We start from the raw sequence: 16,613 nt of genomic DNA, 5'->3' as shown, positions 1-16,613 counted from the left end.
CGTGCGAAAGCCTCTATTAAAGGAGGAGTGCTTTGTCTCTGCTTCATGTCATAGTTCCAATAATCCAGTCAAGGTTGATTTTACAATAATGACTGTACATTATTCCTTACGTATACATTACATATACATAACCTCCAGTTATTGTTACCCTGTTCCTGCAGAGGCTCATGAAACCACTACATAGAACTGTTGGAATGATCTCTTTAGTCCAGTGGTCCTCAAAGTGTGGGGCGCGGCGCGGGAGATCAGCAGAAAAAAGAAAAGAAAAAAACAGTTTTTCTGTTTTTGTTTATTTAAATTAAAAGTTAAGTTCTATATTAGTATTCTCTCTTACTGTTATATGAAATAATGCCATTACAAAGTGAAACTATTGTAGGTGTTTTTCATCGCACATTTTTTATTTTATTTAAATAAATCTTTCCATTTTTATTGATAAATTGTTTTGGGGGGGGAGTAGATTTTTTTAAAGGTTTAAGGCGACGAAAAAAGTTTGCTAACCACTGCTTTAGTCTATCATTATTTAGTTGATCCTCTGAGTGTGGCAGTGTTGAGAAGACAGCATGTACACACACCTTCTCCAGCAGCTCTTGATTACGCCTGAGGAACCGCTGCTTCTCCTCCACCCATCTGGAGTCCTGTGAGCACAAGAGGAGATTATATGGGAATTACTCATACCTGTGCTTTGTAACCAGATACCCAGTACAAATCCGTTTGTAATGGAGAATCCCGCAGCAAGATAAATACCACACTAGATATTGATTTCTTAATTGCAAGTCACTGTGTATGAATTTTGCATTTCACTGAAACCAAAAGTAGTACAAGTAGACTTTTTTACCTGTCCTTTTACAGCAAGCTCTTTTTCCAGGTCTTCGATTTTAGCCTTATACCTGTGAGAGTCTGCCTGGAGCTGCTCATGAGCCTATAAAGATAAAATAACTATGAAATACAACAGTCATTTACCTGAATATGCACTATATAGGCCTGTGTGTTCAATGTAACAGCAATGCGTTCTTTTGAGCACATAATCTTTCAGAAGCTCATCCACAGCTGTATTTTACTGTATGTTTATTAAAATTTCAAGCAAAAACAAATTTAGTTTTTAGGGTTTTCCAATGAGGTTTTCAAAAAATCTGTCCGAGCCCTATTGCATTTTTTAAAACAATGCAAAAGAGTTACTTTGGGGGAAAAAATTCTAGATATTGGGTCGTTTTCATTTTATATGCCATGGAAAAACATTACCATCTTCAAAAAATATATATATATTATTTTTTTCTAAATTTAAAAAGAAAAAGTCTCTACTTATTTATTTTTTAAAAACATATTCATTTATAAATATCCTTATGTTTTGGGGGGTTTGTAGCATATGACATTTAACAACCGGAACTAGTCTTGTCATATCATACAAAAGGTCAAATTATCTGATTTAACGAGATGTAATGACCTTGAAACATAATCATAGGGGTCTTCAGGAGTCCTCTGTGTGACACAGAGGATAATTATATATATGAGCAATATGACACAAATGTGATTCGGCTGTAAGTAAATCACAGCTATGCTAATATACAGCCATATCGCATGGCTACGAGTGTGATATTGTGTTTTATAAAACCCTCTTTTGTGCAGAACTACTTCCTTCAGCCACGGATTCAAATCTCTAATGGACAGTTTAACGCCTCCTAAATATATATATATATATATATATATTGATATATTAACAAAACCACTTCACTGCTTATTTGTTCTAAGAAATAACGACTTAAGATGTTCTTTTCAAAATATATTATTGTTTCACTCAGGAATGTTAGACATTGTGATCATAGAAGAGGTGTATTTTTACTGTTTTATTGTATGATTGAATTGCATTTTGATCTGGCCAAAACAAAACAAAGAAAAACAGTGTCATGTCTTTTACCCAAGTTCTGTAAGCTGTTTAATGTTAATTACAGCACAGACAATAGTTCAGGAATACCTTAGCCTCCATTTCAGCATCCAGCACGCCTCCTTTCTGCTCCTGTAACAGGGCATATGCTCTCTGAAGAGCCTGATATTCTCGCGTCAACTGCTTAAACCGCAATTCTGACTCTTCAGCCGCCAGACCCTAATAAACAGCGCATGAGAAATAATGCACAATAATGAATATGCGAAATAACCCAGACAGCAACATAGTGTCTGCCCAGATCCGGCCCACATCTGGTACATGTGGATTCAACGTGTACCAGATGTGGGCCGGATCTGGGCCGACACCATGTTGCTGTTTTGGAAATGCACAATAATAACACAAACCACACCATAGAGAAGAAGTCGAGATAAACGCAGGAAGCCTTAGTGAGAAATGAGTGAGTTAAAGGTGCAGTGTGTGAGTTTTAGCGTCATCTAGTGTTGAGGTTGTGAATTGCACCCAACAGAAGTTACGGTGGCCGTCAGGAAGTGATGTCATCGTCTGAGACGGCAGAGAGGAGCCAGTTAAGCAATGAGATTTCTTTACAAAGATAAATGTAGAAATTAGGTTTGCTTGATTATTCAGTAAAACGATATGTTATTGCGAATATTATTGTTACTTGTTCATCATTGTGTCAGTGTTTTATTCGCTTCTTTGCACGAAGAACAACATATAGACGAAACGCGTTTGTCCGTTCAGGGCCACTGTAGAAACATGTGGATGTAAAGGGACCCGCGGTGTGTGTAGACAGAAATGGCTCATTCTAAGGTAATACAAACATGACGGTTCATTATGTAACGTCTTTATACACCACTGAAAACATAGTTATGTATATGATATTGCATTTCTGTCAACAGATCCTCCTAAATATTACACAATCTCACCTTTAATGTTCCTAAATGCTCACCTCATCTAAATCTTCATCTGGTGTAGCCGGGGTTCGATCCATGCGCAGAGAAGCCACTGAGGACGTTTCCGAATCCATTGACTCTTCATCATACCCGTAGAATGTGTCTACAACAATATGCCTCTGCATGGGAAACGACAAGATAAATCCTGGGTCAATAAGCACTTTATCATGGAATTCTCATCCCAGTGTCACTGGTTGTGGCAAAAGTTAAGACAGACTGCAATGTTTAGAAAGCGGACAGGAGAAAATATTGCAACACTGAGAAAGTTACACACTTCACCTTTATAGGTCTGCTTCGTTTATGCCTCTTCTTTCTCAAGAGTTTTTCTCTATCCTGAAACATGGAGCATAAGAGAGATGTGACTCGTGGTTGTTCAGTGCTCACCTCTATAAACGCTGTCTCGTGTTCACAGAAAGTACTCACTCGTGTCAGCTCGTCGATCATACTCTGTTGCTCCAGAACCTGCAGTTTGAGGAACTCAATCTCTTGATCATCATTGGCCTGATCCAGATCATTCAGAGACTTGAGTTTCTTCAGCGGAGGATGGGATGTAATCTTTTCCTTCTGAAAGCAACAAAACAACAATAATACAACAGGATAAATGCATTCTGCACTCAAAATAAAAAAAATGGTCTGGTGCAACTACAGTTGAGCTATTTTTGCTTGCAGAAAACAGTAACCGCTTTATAGTTTACAAGAGATTTTGTAGTGATCATCCAATTATTATCAAATTATGGAGCATTATATCAGGCAAAAGCTTATTCATAGTTCAGTCTTGAATGTTCATGTCCATCTGAGAGATTGAGAATTCACATTTAAAAAATATTTTTTACCAAATAAATGTTAAATATTACATAATTAAGTCTCTTCTGCTCACCAAGGCTGCATTTACTTGATGAATAATATTATAAACAGTAACATTGTCAAATATTCTAAAATACATCCAAATAAGATGATGATCTGGTGCCACTTCTTATTATTATCAATGTTGAAAAGTTTTTATTATTTTCTGTGTTTTATTTAATATTTAATCTGCTTAATATGTTTGTGAAACTGTGATACACTAACATTCAAAAGTTTGGGGTAAAAATTATAAGAAAAAGATTAAGAATACGATTTTAAAAAGTTTAAAAAAAGGATGCAATAAAATGATCTTAAGTGACAGTAAAGACATTTATAATGATACAAAAGATTTCTATTTTAAATAAACGCTGTTCTTTTGAACTGTCTATTTCAACAAGGTTTCCACAAAAATATAATAAGCCGCAAAAACGGTTTTCAACAATGATAATATTAAGAACCATTATAATCAATTGAGCACTAATAATAACCAATAATAATTAAGCATCAAATCATCATATTAGAATGATTTCTGAAGGATCATGTGACACTAAGGACTGTAGTAATGATACTGAAAATTCAGCTTTGATCACAGGAATTAATTGCATTTTACAGTAAAATAACTGTAATTTTAAATTGTAATAATATTTTACAATATTACTGTTTTTAATAAATAGCCTAAATGCAACCTTGGTGAGCATTAGAGACTAAAAAACATGAAAATAATATACTTTTAAATGTTAGTAGTTATATAAACATTTCTCTCAGGTAATCTGAACACAAGTGATTATAGTGCGGAATACACTGTAAAAATGCTTTTAAATAATTACGTGATTATGTGATCTTAAAACTGAAATTCTTCAGCATGACAGCAACATGCAGGATGCACATGTGAAGAACATGCATTTATAGTTCAGTAAATACAGATGCTTAACTAAAATAACGTTGAGCTGTCTACTCAAAATGTCAATGTTTGTGGGATTAAAATCTAAGGATGTTTAAGAACAACATTGTGCTTTGTTAGCATTCGGTAATACACTGATAGTGAGTCAAATGCAGTACATTTAATCACACACTACAACTGCACTTTAAAATGCAGATTATATAGCTTTGACACATGTGAGAAAGAAGAAGAAGAGGATCCCACCATCTCCATGTTCTCCTTGGTTGTGGATTTAAGTTTATCCTCCATCCTCTGGAGGGACTGGCTGAGGTCATCATTTTTCTTACTTAATATTTTGTTCCTCTCCAGTAATGGTTTACACTGTTTCTCTGTTTCCCGAACACGCTTCAACTGAGAGGAGAAAATCAGGGTGAAATATTCTTAAACAAAAGACATATAAAAGATAAATGTTTCCAATACCACACATAAAAGAAGACGCATTCTGTTTTTATAATCCTGTACAACCAAACAATAATTCCACAGTTGGCAGAGCTTTAAAATTAATAACAATAATAAAATAATAATAATGATGACCTTTCACTGCGACACTAAAACTGAAAAGACAATCAATGGCAGATCTAGCGAAACATACCAGCTCATTTCTTTCATCCACTAAGATTGAATTGCGGTCCTCCAGCTTACGAATGGTGGATTTAAGTTCACTCATGCGTTTCTGGTTTCTTCTCATGTCCTAAAAACACATATTTAACATTTTCAAGCATGACACAAACCGCTTTATTGTGCAATAAAGGAAAATGTATGCAGCAACGTAACATGTTTACGATATTAAGCAATATAGTGGGAACAAAGCTGGCACAGAAGCACTCAAAAGCATTAGTGTTTGTGTGTGTGGCTGTTACTGAGAAAGAGCACTCGCTTTTAAGACAGTCGTTTAACTGGCTAATAACAATAACACTTCATTAATCTTAATTTAAAATGATACTTTACAAGAATTGACATAACCATTTAGATTAGCCCTAACCATTCAGTCGGTAAATTTATTTTGATGGTTCTCTTCAGACATTCTATATGTATATAAGTAACTATAAGTAACTTTGCAACTAAATGTCAACTAAATCTCATTGGAGAATCAGTATACTGTTTAATATCTACTATCTCTTTATTTTGATTCTCTCCAATAAAGAGTCTACTGACTATAGCCGCTTTCAAACATATAGTCTTTACCAGTAAATTACCGTTAAGAGATCATGTGTGAACAGGACTTTTTCAAAAATACCAGTAAATTGGTTCTGGTAACTTACTGGTTTGAGACGTTGTAGCATTACCATTAAATGACCAAACGCACTGATGTAAGAGGTCTGCTTTGGGACAATCATAAAGTTCTTATGGAGATGACATGATTACTCCGCGCTGTTTACAGTCAGCTCGGCTGCTTTTTAATCGTTTTTCTATGTAAACCCAGCCTTCTTTAAGAGCAAAAACACATTCTGTTTGATCATCATCATGCCTGTCACTCAGACTGCAACATTTTTTGTAAAATGTTGAATTGAGGCAACGTTGCAGAATTTAAAGATCGTTTTCGATGACTGACAGCAGAGAATTTACCGGTATTTTAGTGCTGATGTGAATGGTCTCTAAACGGTAAAAACTGGAATGCTGTTGCTTTCGATGGACGGCATATTTGTGTATTTACTAGTAAAGTCATTCTGATAATTGTTCGGTAATTTACTGGGATTACTGCATGAAAGCGGTTTATAAGTAATTTTGCAAGTCATCTTATTCTACTAGACCTAACCTAACAGTCTACTTATACTCTAATGAGATTAAGTTGACATGTAGATGCATAGTTACTTGTAGTTGAATGTCTAAAGTGGCCTATCGAAATAAAGAGTAACCTTTCATTCTTTTACTCTTACTCAGAAATAGTTTGGTTTAACGTTTTAATTTTCGAGTTGTAGATTGTATGTTTAAACCTGCAATGCGTATTTGAACGTACATTTGTGTATGCGCATGTGCATTTGTAAATCTGACAAATGTACAAATCTAGTTTCTTTACCGGACTCCCACAATGCTCTGCTCCATCGCCCGCGCGGCCGGGGATCTCTCTCTTTGGGCTTCCCAGGTTGCATTCTGCCTCTTTCACCAGAAACAGCTGCTCATCAAGCGCATCCTTCTGTAGCTGCAACTTCTGCACGAAACCTGTCGCCGTTTCCAGCTCTTTCTCCAGCGAGAAGATTGTTCTGTCTTTTGCCTTGATCTCATCCACCTGGACAGTTTAACAAAGGTCACACTGGGTTAGCACAAGGGCTCAGGGTTTGGCATGTCAGATTCGGTAGTTAACACATAACACTACAACATCAGACCTATAACGTCTAGACCTATAATACCAGAACCACCCAGAAGCACATAATATGAAATCATTGGCCCTGTTTACAGCTGGTTTTAAGATGCGTTTTGGTGGATCGGATCCCAAGTAGACGAGGAAGACACATTCCCGTTTACACCTGGTGTTTTAATCCGTCTCTTTTGTCCACTTTCAACCACTTCTGTCCTGATTTCTTCGAGGGGAGAGTCTATGGGTGGGTAAATGTATGTTGTTGTTTTTTTTCAAATCTTTCGATCTAATGGACAAAATGAGCTCAAGCAATTTACATATGAACACAACTGGAGAGCTTCAGCTTTAGTTTCTGCTCTGACAGACACAAGATCAGCCGAACGCTGTGAGTGTGTGTTAGAAATCAGGAATGCTGAGAGAACATTGTGCTTGGTACATTTTCTCTTCAAACCAAACTTGGGTCTTCAGCCGGTAAAGTTTAAACCCGTCTGGCTCGATCTCTTCTCATAATGTTCACTCATCAGGTCAGTAGACGGAGAGAAGACGGTCTTTTAGTGGCTGTTTGAACACATTCGATCACATGAGCGTTTACACTACGAAAGCAATCCGGTCGAATGTGTTTTCAACTCCCTCTGGAAGTTGTGGAAAGTGGACGAGCTCAAAACGTTTTAGACCCGTTTACACCTGTGTTTAGAGTCGTCCACTTGTGAGCCGATCCACCAAAACACATCTTAACACCAGCTGTAAACAGGGCATCATGGGACCACAGAAGTCATTAGACATTTCTACCTTAAGAATAAGAATGACAGCTTACCAATCGACGAATATCTCGCTCAGAGTCCCACTTGATCTTGGTGATCTGTTCCTGGTGCGCTTGATGTTCAGTGCGCAGGTCCCCTGCCTTCATCTTGTCGGCTATAATCATAGTACTAAGCGCTTCATCGGTCTGCCGTTTGTTAGACTTGAGCTCTGTTATTTCTTGCAGTAGCTTCACACGCTCCTGGTCGAAGAATCGCCGGGCTTCTTCTCTGGCCTCTAGCGTTAGCGCAGTACGTACTTTCTCTCCACTGCCATCGCGCAGTGCACTAAGTGCAGTCCGTAAGCGCTGGATCTCGCCTTCTTTAATCTTAGCTGTGCGAGATATTTCCTGTTCATGCTGCCGAGTTAGCGATTCCCTCAGCGCAGCGAGTTCCTTTAGCTTTTCTTCATGCCAGCGGGCCCGTTGCTCTGTCAGCGCCACAGTGTGCCGATGCTGCTCCTGCTCGCGAATGCGCTTGCCTTCCTGCACCTTTTCTCGCTCCAGTTTGGTCACCTGCAGAAATGAGTTCATGAATAGCTATGCCACAAGTGCTAGTGCTTTCGGTAATATTGCATGTAGCCAATATATGTTCCAGCTGGACAAATATGGTAAAGTTGTTACTCCAGAAATGCCAGCTGGATGGCATCACAGCTGATGCACACAAAGTGCAACCATCAATACCCATATAGCAACATAGTGTCGGCCCAGATCCGGCCCACATCTGGTACACACGGGTTCCACACGACCCAGATCTGGGCCGACACTATGTTGCTGTCTGGGTAGTTATGGCATATAGTTTTGGAAATGGTTTGTGGATCCAAGACAAGCACTGGTTAAAAATGGCATTTTTACATTTTGGCAAAGAGTATGAAAGTTCATTGTGAATGCTACACTTTCAGATTCACTAGTACATGAATAAATATGCCACAAGTGCTAGTGCTTTTGATAATATCGCATTTAGCTAATATATGTTCCGGATGGATAACATTAGTTAACTACATTAGTTAACATGAACTAAGAATGAACAATACTCCTACAGCATTTATCAATCTTTGTTAATATTAATTTCAACATTTACTAATACGTTATTAAAATCAAAGGTCGTACTTGTTAACATTACTTAATGCACTGTGAACTAACATGAATAAACAATGAACAGCTGTATTTTTATTAACTAACATTAACAAAGATTATCAAATACTCTAACGAATGTATTCCTCATTGTTAGTTCATGTTGGTTAATACATTAACTAATGTTAACTAATGAACCTTATTGTAAAGTGTTACCCAAGTTTGTTACTCCAGAAATGCCTAATTTATTAAAAGTTCTGGATGGCATCACAGCTGATGCACACAAAGTGCTACCATCAGTTTTTATGGCATATAGTTTGTGAATTGATTTTTACCTATCATTTACTGTTAATCAGTGGTGTAAAGTATTTTAGTAAATGTAATTAGTTACTGTAATTACGTATCTTTTTGGTTACTTTGTAGTTTTACTGAGTATCAAAGATATTAGCAACTTTTACTCTCTACTTGAGTACATTTTTGAAAAAGTGTATGTATGTACCCTTTACTCCAGTACATTTGTGAAGAGTACTGCAATTACTCGTTACATTTTGCATGACACCTAACTTTTTCTGCAGCAGTTTATTTACTGCTATAAAGAAGCGATATCGCCATCTACAGAGCATTAAAGGTACTATATCTTGTGTGTGTCGCTGTCGCCCTTACTCACCCAAACTTGTCAACAAGGCTGTTTTACACGAATGCGAGTGCATTAGCGGGTAGTTGCTGAACCGCAGGTGTTTCATATATGAGATGAGGCCGAAACCAGCACATCCAGTGCAAGTAAGCTTTAACTATTTCATTTTACTAAACATTTTTTTATTTATCCGTTATACTGAAGACACTTTTTTTTGAAGGATGGTGTTTTACTTTTTGTACCCTTTTTGAGCACTTGAGCTTAACTGAGACTTAACCTTGATTTATTGCAATATTGACGTGTTCAGTACTTTGATTTTAGAAAATATTAAATAGATTTTAGTGATTGCTCTCCTCACAAATCAATTGTTTCTTGTTTTTCACTGTCATGTCTCTTTGGTGTTGAGAACTAGTTCCTCTTTGAGCCTACGTTCAGTATGAGTTAAATACTTAAGGACTGTTAAAATCAGATACTCTAAGACTTTTACTCAAGTCATATTGAAATTGGTGACTTGTAACTTGTCATTTTTGCTGTTAAGTATCAGTACTTTTACTCAAATATGATTTTCAAGTACACCTCTGCTGTTGCTGAAAGGGATCCAAGACATGCACTGGTTAAAAATGGCATTTTTACATTTTGGCAAAGAGTATGCAAGTTCATTGTGAGTGCTACACTTTCAGATTCACTAGTACTCAATGTAAATTTGCCTACCTTGCATTTTTCTTGATGCAGTTCAATTTGAATATCGGTTAATTTGGACCTGAGATCTTCATTGGCCGCCTGTAAGGCTGAGATGAGAGCTTCAGGCTTCTCGCCCTTGGCGCGGCCTTTCTTTGCCATTGGGTCAGATGTAGGGGTTCCTCAAACACTCTTATTATTATCCATCACGTCAAGTTACACTGTCATTTCCAGTTCCGTCTTTTCCTCATTATCCTTGGAGTCAGAAAACCTGCGGGTGTAAATGGGAACACAAATTTCTATCAGGATTTACAGTAATGGTAATAACAGAGGCCCAACTAAGCATGCACACTGTAGACTAGAGATGCACGATTAAATTACAGATGTCAGATCTGTGTTTGCGCTGCCACTGACCCAGAGAGAACAGTCATCATCTTCACAGACAGTCTTTTAAACCACACATTATTTCTTTTGTACAGTAATTCAAATGATCACAGCAGTAGCCTACTGCGATAGAAGTTTATAGTTCAGATATTAACACTGATCAAAATTAAAAACGTGCCGCTTCAAATAAAGATTGTATCGATTACATTGGTATACCATTAGGTGGCGACAAGCGAGTGTTAAAAAAATGTGTTTGTCATTGAATCATTGATTCAAGAGATGTGTTAAAAAATGTTGATTCATCCTGTAATGAAACAAGTAAAGTTTTTATGAGTGAGTCATTGAATCATTCATTCAAACCAATTTTTTTTTTCATTCTGATTAATTAAACATCTTTAAATAGACTGCAGCAATTAATACTTTGTCAGCACCTCTAAATTGCATTATTTTATTAAGTTGTCTGTTCAGAATCTGGGAGAATCATGCAGCTCAATTTATCCAGAATAGTGCAGCTCTACTGTAGACTATTTAAATTAAAATGTATTGATCTGTAGTAATAATAATAATTAAAAATGTCCCTTCTTAGCACTTATATGTTCCAGTGGATCAACCTGTCTTTTGTTAAAACTGATTTCAACTTCAAATTTAAATTTTTTTGGTTATAAGAGGAAACCTTTGAATTCTTGGTAACTTGGACCATGTCTTAGTTATTTTTTCATAATTAATTTTTGCTAATTTTTTCAAATGCTTTAAGTATGGATTTCATTTTACCAGACCAGGGGTGTCCAGTCCTGCTCCTGGAGGGCCACCATTTAGCAAAATTGAGCTCTAGCCCAAATTAAACACACCTAAACCAGTGAATCAAGGTGTTCAGGATCACTACAAACTTCCAGGCATGTGTGATGCAGGAAAATGGGCCTATAGGAGGGGTTCACACTTTCAATCTTAAACAAAACGAAAATCCCCCCCAAAAAAAAATATATATATATAAATATATATATATATATATATAAAAAATATATATATATATATATATATATATATATATATATATATATATATATATATATATATATATATATATATAATGATCTAAACAGGGTTAGGAAACTGTAAAATAAAGTGTTACCTCAAAAAACTTTGTAATAAACTCCAACTCCATGGTTTTGCAAATTCATTTGAGATGTGGTGGAAAAAATACAAAATTAAACAGAATTTCCTGGTGATATGTTTAAGTAAACACTTTTAAAAAGCCAGCACACTCTAACAATGAAGAAAAACCATCAATAGCAAGATAAAACCACTGCTTTAAAGGGACATTTTGTAGGAATTTCTCCCATCTAGCGGTGAAATTGTATTTTGCATTCAAACGAATTGTGCTCTCCAACGCCTCGCTTCTTCAAATCCGTGTTGCATCTACGGTAGCCGCTATGTACCAAAAAGCTATGACAGGATGTCTTCTAACAGCACTTCATTGAGTTTTCCTTCGGGTGAACAGGTTTGTTATTTCAAACAAATTGCAACTTGACACAACGAACAAACGAATGTTACAGTATGAATAATAACAGTGCAATGCAGCCTTTTAAACTTGCCGGGGCCGTGAAGCGCCTCTCACTGCTCTGCTCCTCCGTTTCTGCTGCTTTCAGTCACATGACGCTGGATCTGAACGAAAACGTGTTGTGGAAACGCGTTGGCCTAGTACTTTTTGACCCTCTCTGCTATTATAGTTTTTGAAGATGGCGGAACGCCATGGAAGCCTCCGTGGACCTACCCGTCACATGTATATAAAGATAATAAATTCTTTATTTACGAGGATAAGTCAGATAATTGGCAGAGGTATTTGTACACCATTGAGGACATATTTATGAATAAAAAAATATTGATTTTAGATAATAAAATACCTAAAAAACTACACATAGTCCCTTTAATGGAAAAGTGCCAAAAGTTTCGGAAGCTTTAAACAGCTCCAGATCCCAAAATGCAGCTTGATTATGACATCATAGCAGATCGCACTTAACTGTAGTGTATGATATATTAATTATTTTGAGAATTAATTGCATAATAGTGTATAATATATTAATTATGGTTAGATTTAATCGCATAATACTTGTAGCTACCTTATGTTCACAGTCAAAGTGTATACTATTGATATTTTTTTTTCATTTGCGTTTTTTTCCCAACAGCTCATATCCCTATATCCCGATATCCCAACAGCTCATATCCCTATATCCCAACAGCTCATATCCCTATATCCCTATATCCCAACAGCTCATATCCCTATATCCCTATATCCCAACAGCTCATATCCCTATATCCCTATATCCCAACAGCTCATATCCCTATATCCCAACAGCTCATATCCCTATATCCCAACAGCTCATATCCCTATATCCCAACAGCTCATATCCCTATATCCCAACAGCTCATATCCCTATATCCCAACAACTCATATCCCTATATCCCTATATCCCAACAGCTCATATCCCTATATCCCAACAGCTCATATCCCTATATCCCAACAGCTCATATCCCTATATCCCAACAGCTCATATCCCTATATCCCTATATCCCAACAGCTCATATCCCTATATCCCAACAGCTCATATCCCTATATCCCAACAGCTCATATCCCTATATCCCAACAGCTCATATCCCTATATCCCAACAGCTCATATCCCTATATCCCAACAACTCATATCCCTATATCCCTATATCCCAACAGCTCATATCCCTATATCCCAACAGCTCATATCCCTATATCCCAACAGCTCATATCCCTATATCCCAACAGCTCATATCCCTATATCCCAACAACTCATATCCCTATATCCCTATATCCCAACAGCTCATATCCCTATATCCCAACAGCTCATATCCCTATATCCCAACAGCTCATATCCCTATATCCCAACAACTCATATCCCTATATCCCAACAACTCATATCCCTATATCCCAACAGCTCATATCCCTATATCCCAACAGCTCATATCCCTATATCCCAACAGCTCATATCCCTATATCCCAACAGCTCATATCCCTATATCCCAACAACTCATATCCCTATATCCCTATATCCCAACAGCTCATATCCCTATATCCCAACAGCTCATATCCCTATATCCCAACAGCTCATATCCCTATATCCCAACAACTCATATCCCTATATCCCAACAGCTCATATCCCTATATCCCAACAACTCATATCCCTATATCCCAACAGCTCATATCCCTATATCCCAACAGCTCATATCCCTATATCCCAACAGCTCATATCCCTATATCCCAACAGCTCATATCCCTATATCCCAACAGCTCATATCCCTATATCCCAACAGCTCATATCCCTATATCCCAACAACTCATATCCCTATATCCCAACAGCTCATATCCCTATATCCCAACAGCTCATATCCCTTATATCCCAACAACTCATATCCCTTATATCCCAACAGCTCATATCCCTATATCCCAACAGCTCATATCCCTATATCCCAACAGCTCATATCCCTATATCCCTATATCCCAACAGCTCATATCCCTATATCCCAACAGCTCATATCCCTATATCCCAACAACTCATATCCCTATATCCCAACAACTCATATCCCTATATCCCAACAGCTCATATCCCTATATCCCTATATCCCAACAGCTCATATCCCTATATCCCAACAGCTCATATCCCTATATCCCAATATCCCAACAGCTCATATCCCAGTATCCCTATATCTCAACAGCTCATATCCCAATATCCCTATATCCCAACAGCTCATATCCCAATATCCCTATATCCCAACAGCTCATATCCCTATATCCCTATATCCCAACAGCTCATATCCCTATATCCCTATATCCCAACAGCTCATATCCCTATATCCCAACAGCTCATATCCCTATATCCCAACAGCTCATATCCCTATATCCCAACAGCTCATATCCCTATATCCCAACAGCTCATATCCCTATATCCCTATATCCCAACAGCTCATATCCCTATATCCCAACAGCTCATATCCCTATATCCCAACAGCTCATATCCCTATATCCCAACAACTCATATCCCTATATCCCAACAACTCATATCCCTATATCCCAACAGCTCATATCCCTATATCCCAACAACTCATATCCCTATATCCCAACAGCTCATATCCCTATATCCCAACAGCTCATATCCCTATATCCCTATATCCCAACAGCTCATATCCCTATATCCCTATATCCCAACAGCTCATATCCCTATATCCCAACAGCTCATATCCCTATATCCCAACAGCTCATATCCCTATATCCCTATATCCGAACAGCTCATATCCCTATATCCCTATATCCCAACAGCTCATATCCCTATATCCCTATATCCCAACAGCTCATATCCCTATATCCCAACAGCTCATATCCCTATATCCCAACAGCTCATATCCCTATATCCCAACAGCTCATATCCCTATATCCCTATATCCGAACAGCTCATATCCCTATATCCCTATATCCCAACAGCTCATATCCCTATTTTTTATATTTTCCCCAACTATTTAAATGCATATAGAATGGTGCATAAAACAAATTCATAAGTAAAAAAGGGGTTTTAATAATGAATCAGCTCCATTGTGGATTTCAAAGTGAGGGTTAGGGTTAGTGTATCTCATTTAAACCTTATGCACTCGTGCAACATGAGCAATGATGCGCATCCAAGTCCACGAGACGAAGGGCAGTTAGCGAGTGAAGGGCATACAAATGTGGAGTGGAACGCAGCCCTAGATAATAATGTGTAGTGCAGGAGCCATCTTAATATAAAAAAGTCACATGATTACATTGATCACATGACCAACCAAACCAGGGCCTACTAATACTGAACAACATACTACATGAAATCAACTCACTGCATAATCCAATAAAGATTCAATAGTGATACATTTTAAACAAGGAAAAAAACATTATAAACAAACAGAAAGTCCTGAAACAAATATAATTAAAAAAAAATTCTTAAAGCAGACAGCGAGAATATAAAGAAAAAAAATAATGAAATGTTTAACAAAATTATCAAAATTCACTGACATGCTTGATCACAATATTTAAATGTGTCCCGACAGCCTGCAGATATGAATCTATACAAACAAATGTACATATAATACACTAGTTTCTGGGCTATTTTTCAGTTATATTTAAGAACACTGCTAGACAAATTAAATAATCAACTAGAAAAAAATGTTACAGTTTCATAGCAAAAAAATACTTGAATAGGAAACTATCTAGTACTGTTAATAATAAACAGCTTTTCTTTGTCCTATTTAATTTTTGAGGAGACAACTGTAAACCGCAGAATCTATTGACAGCATAGCCAAGAGTTGCCTTGACAACACGTGCAGTAAACCAGTCTCCCACACACACACATGCTGTGTCACACAAGCATTTACATACTAAATCTAGGCTGCTGATAAACAACAGGGGATGTTGCTAGTGTCAAACACACTTCCCAGCCAAGACAGTCTACTTCTACAGCGAGACACACTCAAGAAGACCTTCATTACATAAACAGACTACTGTATGTAGAGGAGTTATGATGATTAAGAGATTGTGAATGAGTATGATGATGATGAGGCATGATGGTGATTAAGAGATTGTGAATGAAGACCGTGACACTGTTTCTGGAGCTAATCTAACAGTGCAACACACCAGCCACCTGAAACGAATAAAAATAAGGCACAAAATAAGATGTGCTGGTGGTGCAAGACAGCATGAGATATTGAAAAAACAAAACACTGAAAATTAGAGCACTAACAATACCAAAACGGTAAAAGAAAATTTGAAAGGGTGGTTTCAAATTATTTTGATCTTAATGGCGGTGTTAGGTGGTTGCTTTCTGGCCTAATCACACACACACACACACACAAAAAAAACACCATCACATCTTTATGATATTCTGTTCTCTGAATCTGAGTAAGACAGTAACTAACGTACACATGCACCCAAATAATCCTTTATTATGACTATCATAATGGCTCAATCAGAGTGAAAAGCCTTCATCTAAACACCTCAATCAAATTAAAATAAAATTTTGATTGGGTTGAAAGTGGGGTTGTAGACCTGAAGAGACTTAATATGTGCCAAACATTT

General features: G+C 37.1%; 1 protein-coding gene across 2 annotated transcripts in view; it reads right to left on the bottom strand.

The window, feature by feature from the left end:
- Positions 1–16,613, bottom strand: part of jakmip2 (janus kinase and microtubule interacting protein 2) — a 51,794-nt gene that overhangs the window by 19,233 nt on the left and 15,948 nt on the right. For both annotated transcript variants that reach the window (XM_077224800.1, XM_077224799.1), the window contains exons 2-12: positions 10,145–10,382; positions 7,744–8,241; positions 6,651–6,860; positions 5,226–5,324; positions 4,838–4,984; positions 3,274–3,414; positions 3,130–3,183; positions 2,847–2,969; positions 1,970–2,098; positions 836–919; positions 573–635 (exon numbers count right to left, since the gene is read on the bottom strand). In XM_077224800.1, coding sequence (XP_077080915.1) covers positions 573–635; positions 836–919; positions 1,970–2,098; positions 2,847–2,969; positions 3,130–3,183; positions 3,274–3,414; positions 4,838–4,984; positions 5,226–5,324; positions 6,651–6,860; positions 7,744–8,241; positions 10,145–10,273 — 1,677 coding nt within the window. In that variant the 5' untranslated portion in view covers positions 10,274–10,382. The remainder of the gene's footprint in view (positions 1–572; positions 636–835; positions 920–1,969; positions 2,099–2,846; positions 2,970–3,129; positions 3,184–3,273; positions 3,415–4,837; positions 4,985–5,225; positions 5,325–6,650; positions 6,861–7,743; positions 8,242–10,144; positions 10,383–16,613) is intronic.

This window comes from Siphateles boraxobius, unplaced genomic scaffold (genome assembly GCF_051911475.1).
Source record: "Siphateles boraxobius isolate OS27281-9 unplaced genomic scaffold, OSU_SipBor_1 92, whole genome shotgun sequence".
Lineage (NCBI taxonomy): Eukaryota > Metazoa > Chordata > Actinopteri > Cypriniformes > Leuciscidae > Siphateles > Siphateles boraxobius.
Note: the sequence above shows the minus strand (reverse complement) of the source record. Positions and strands in the feature narration are given on the sequence as shown.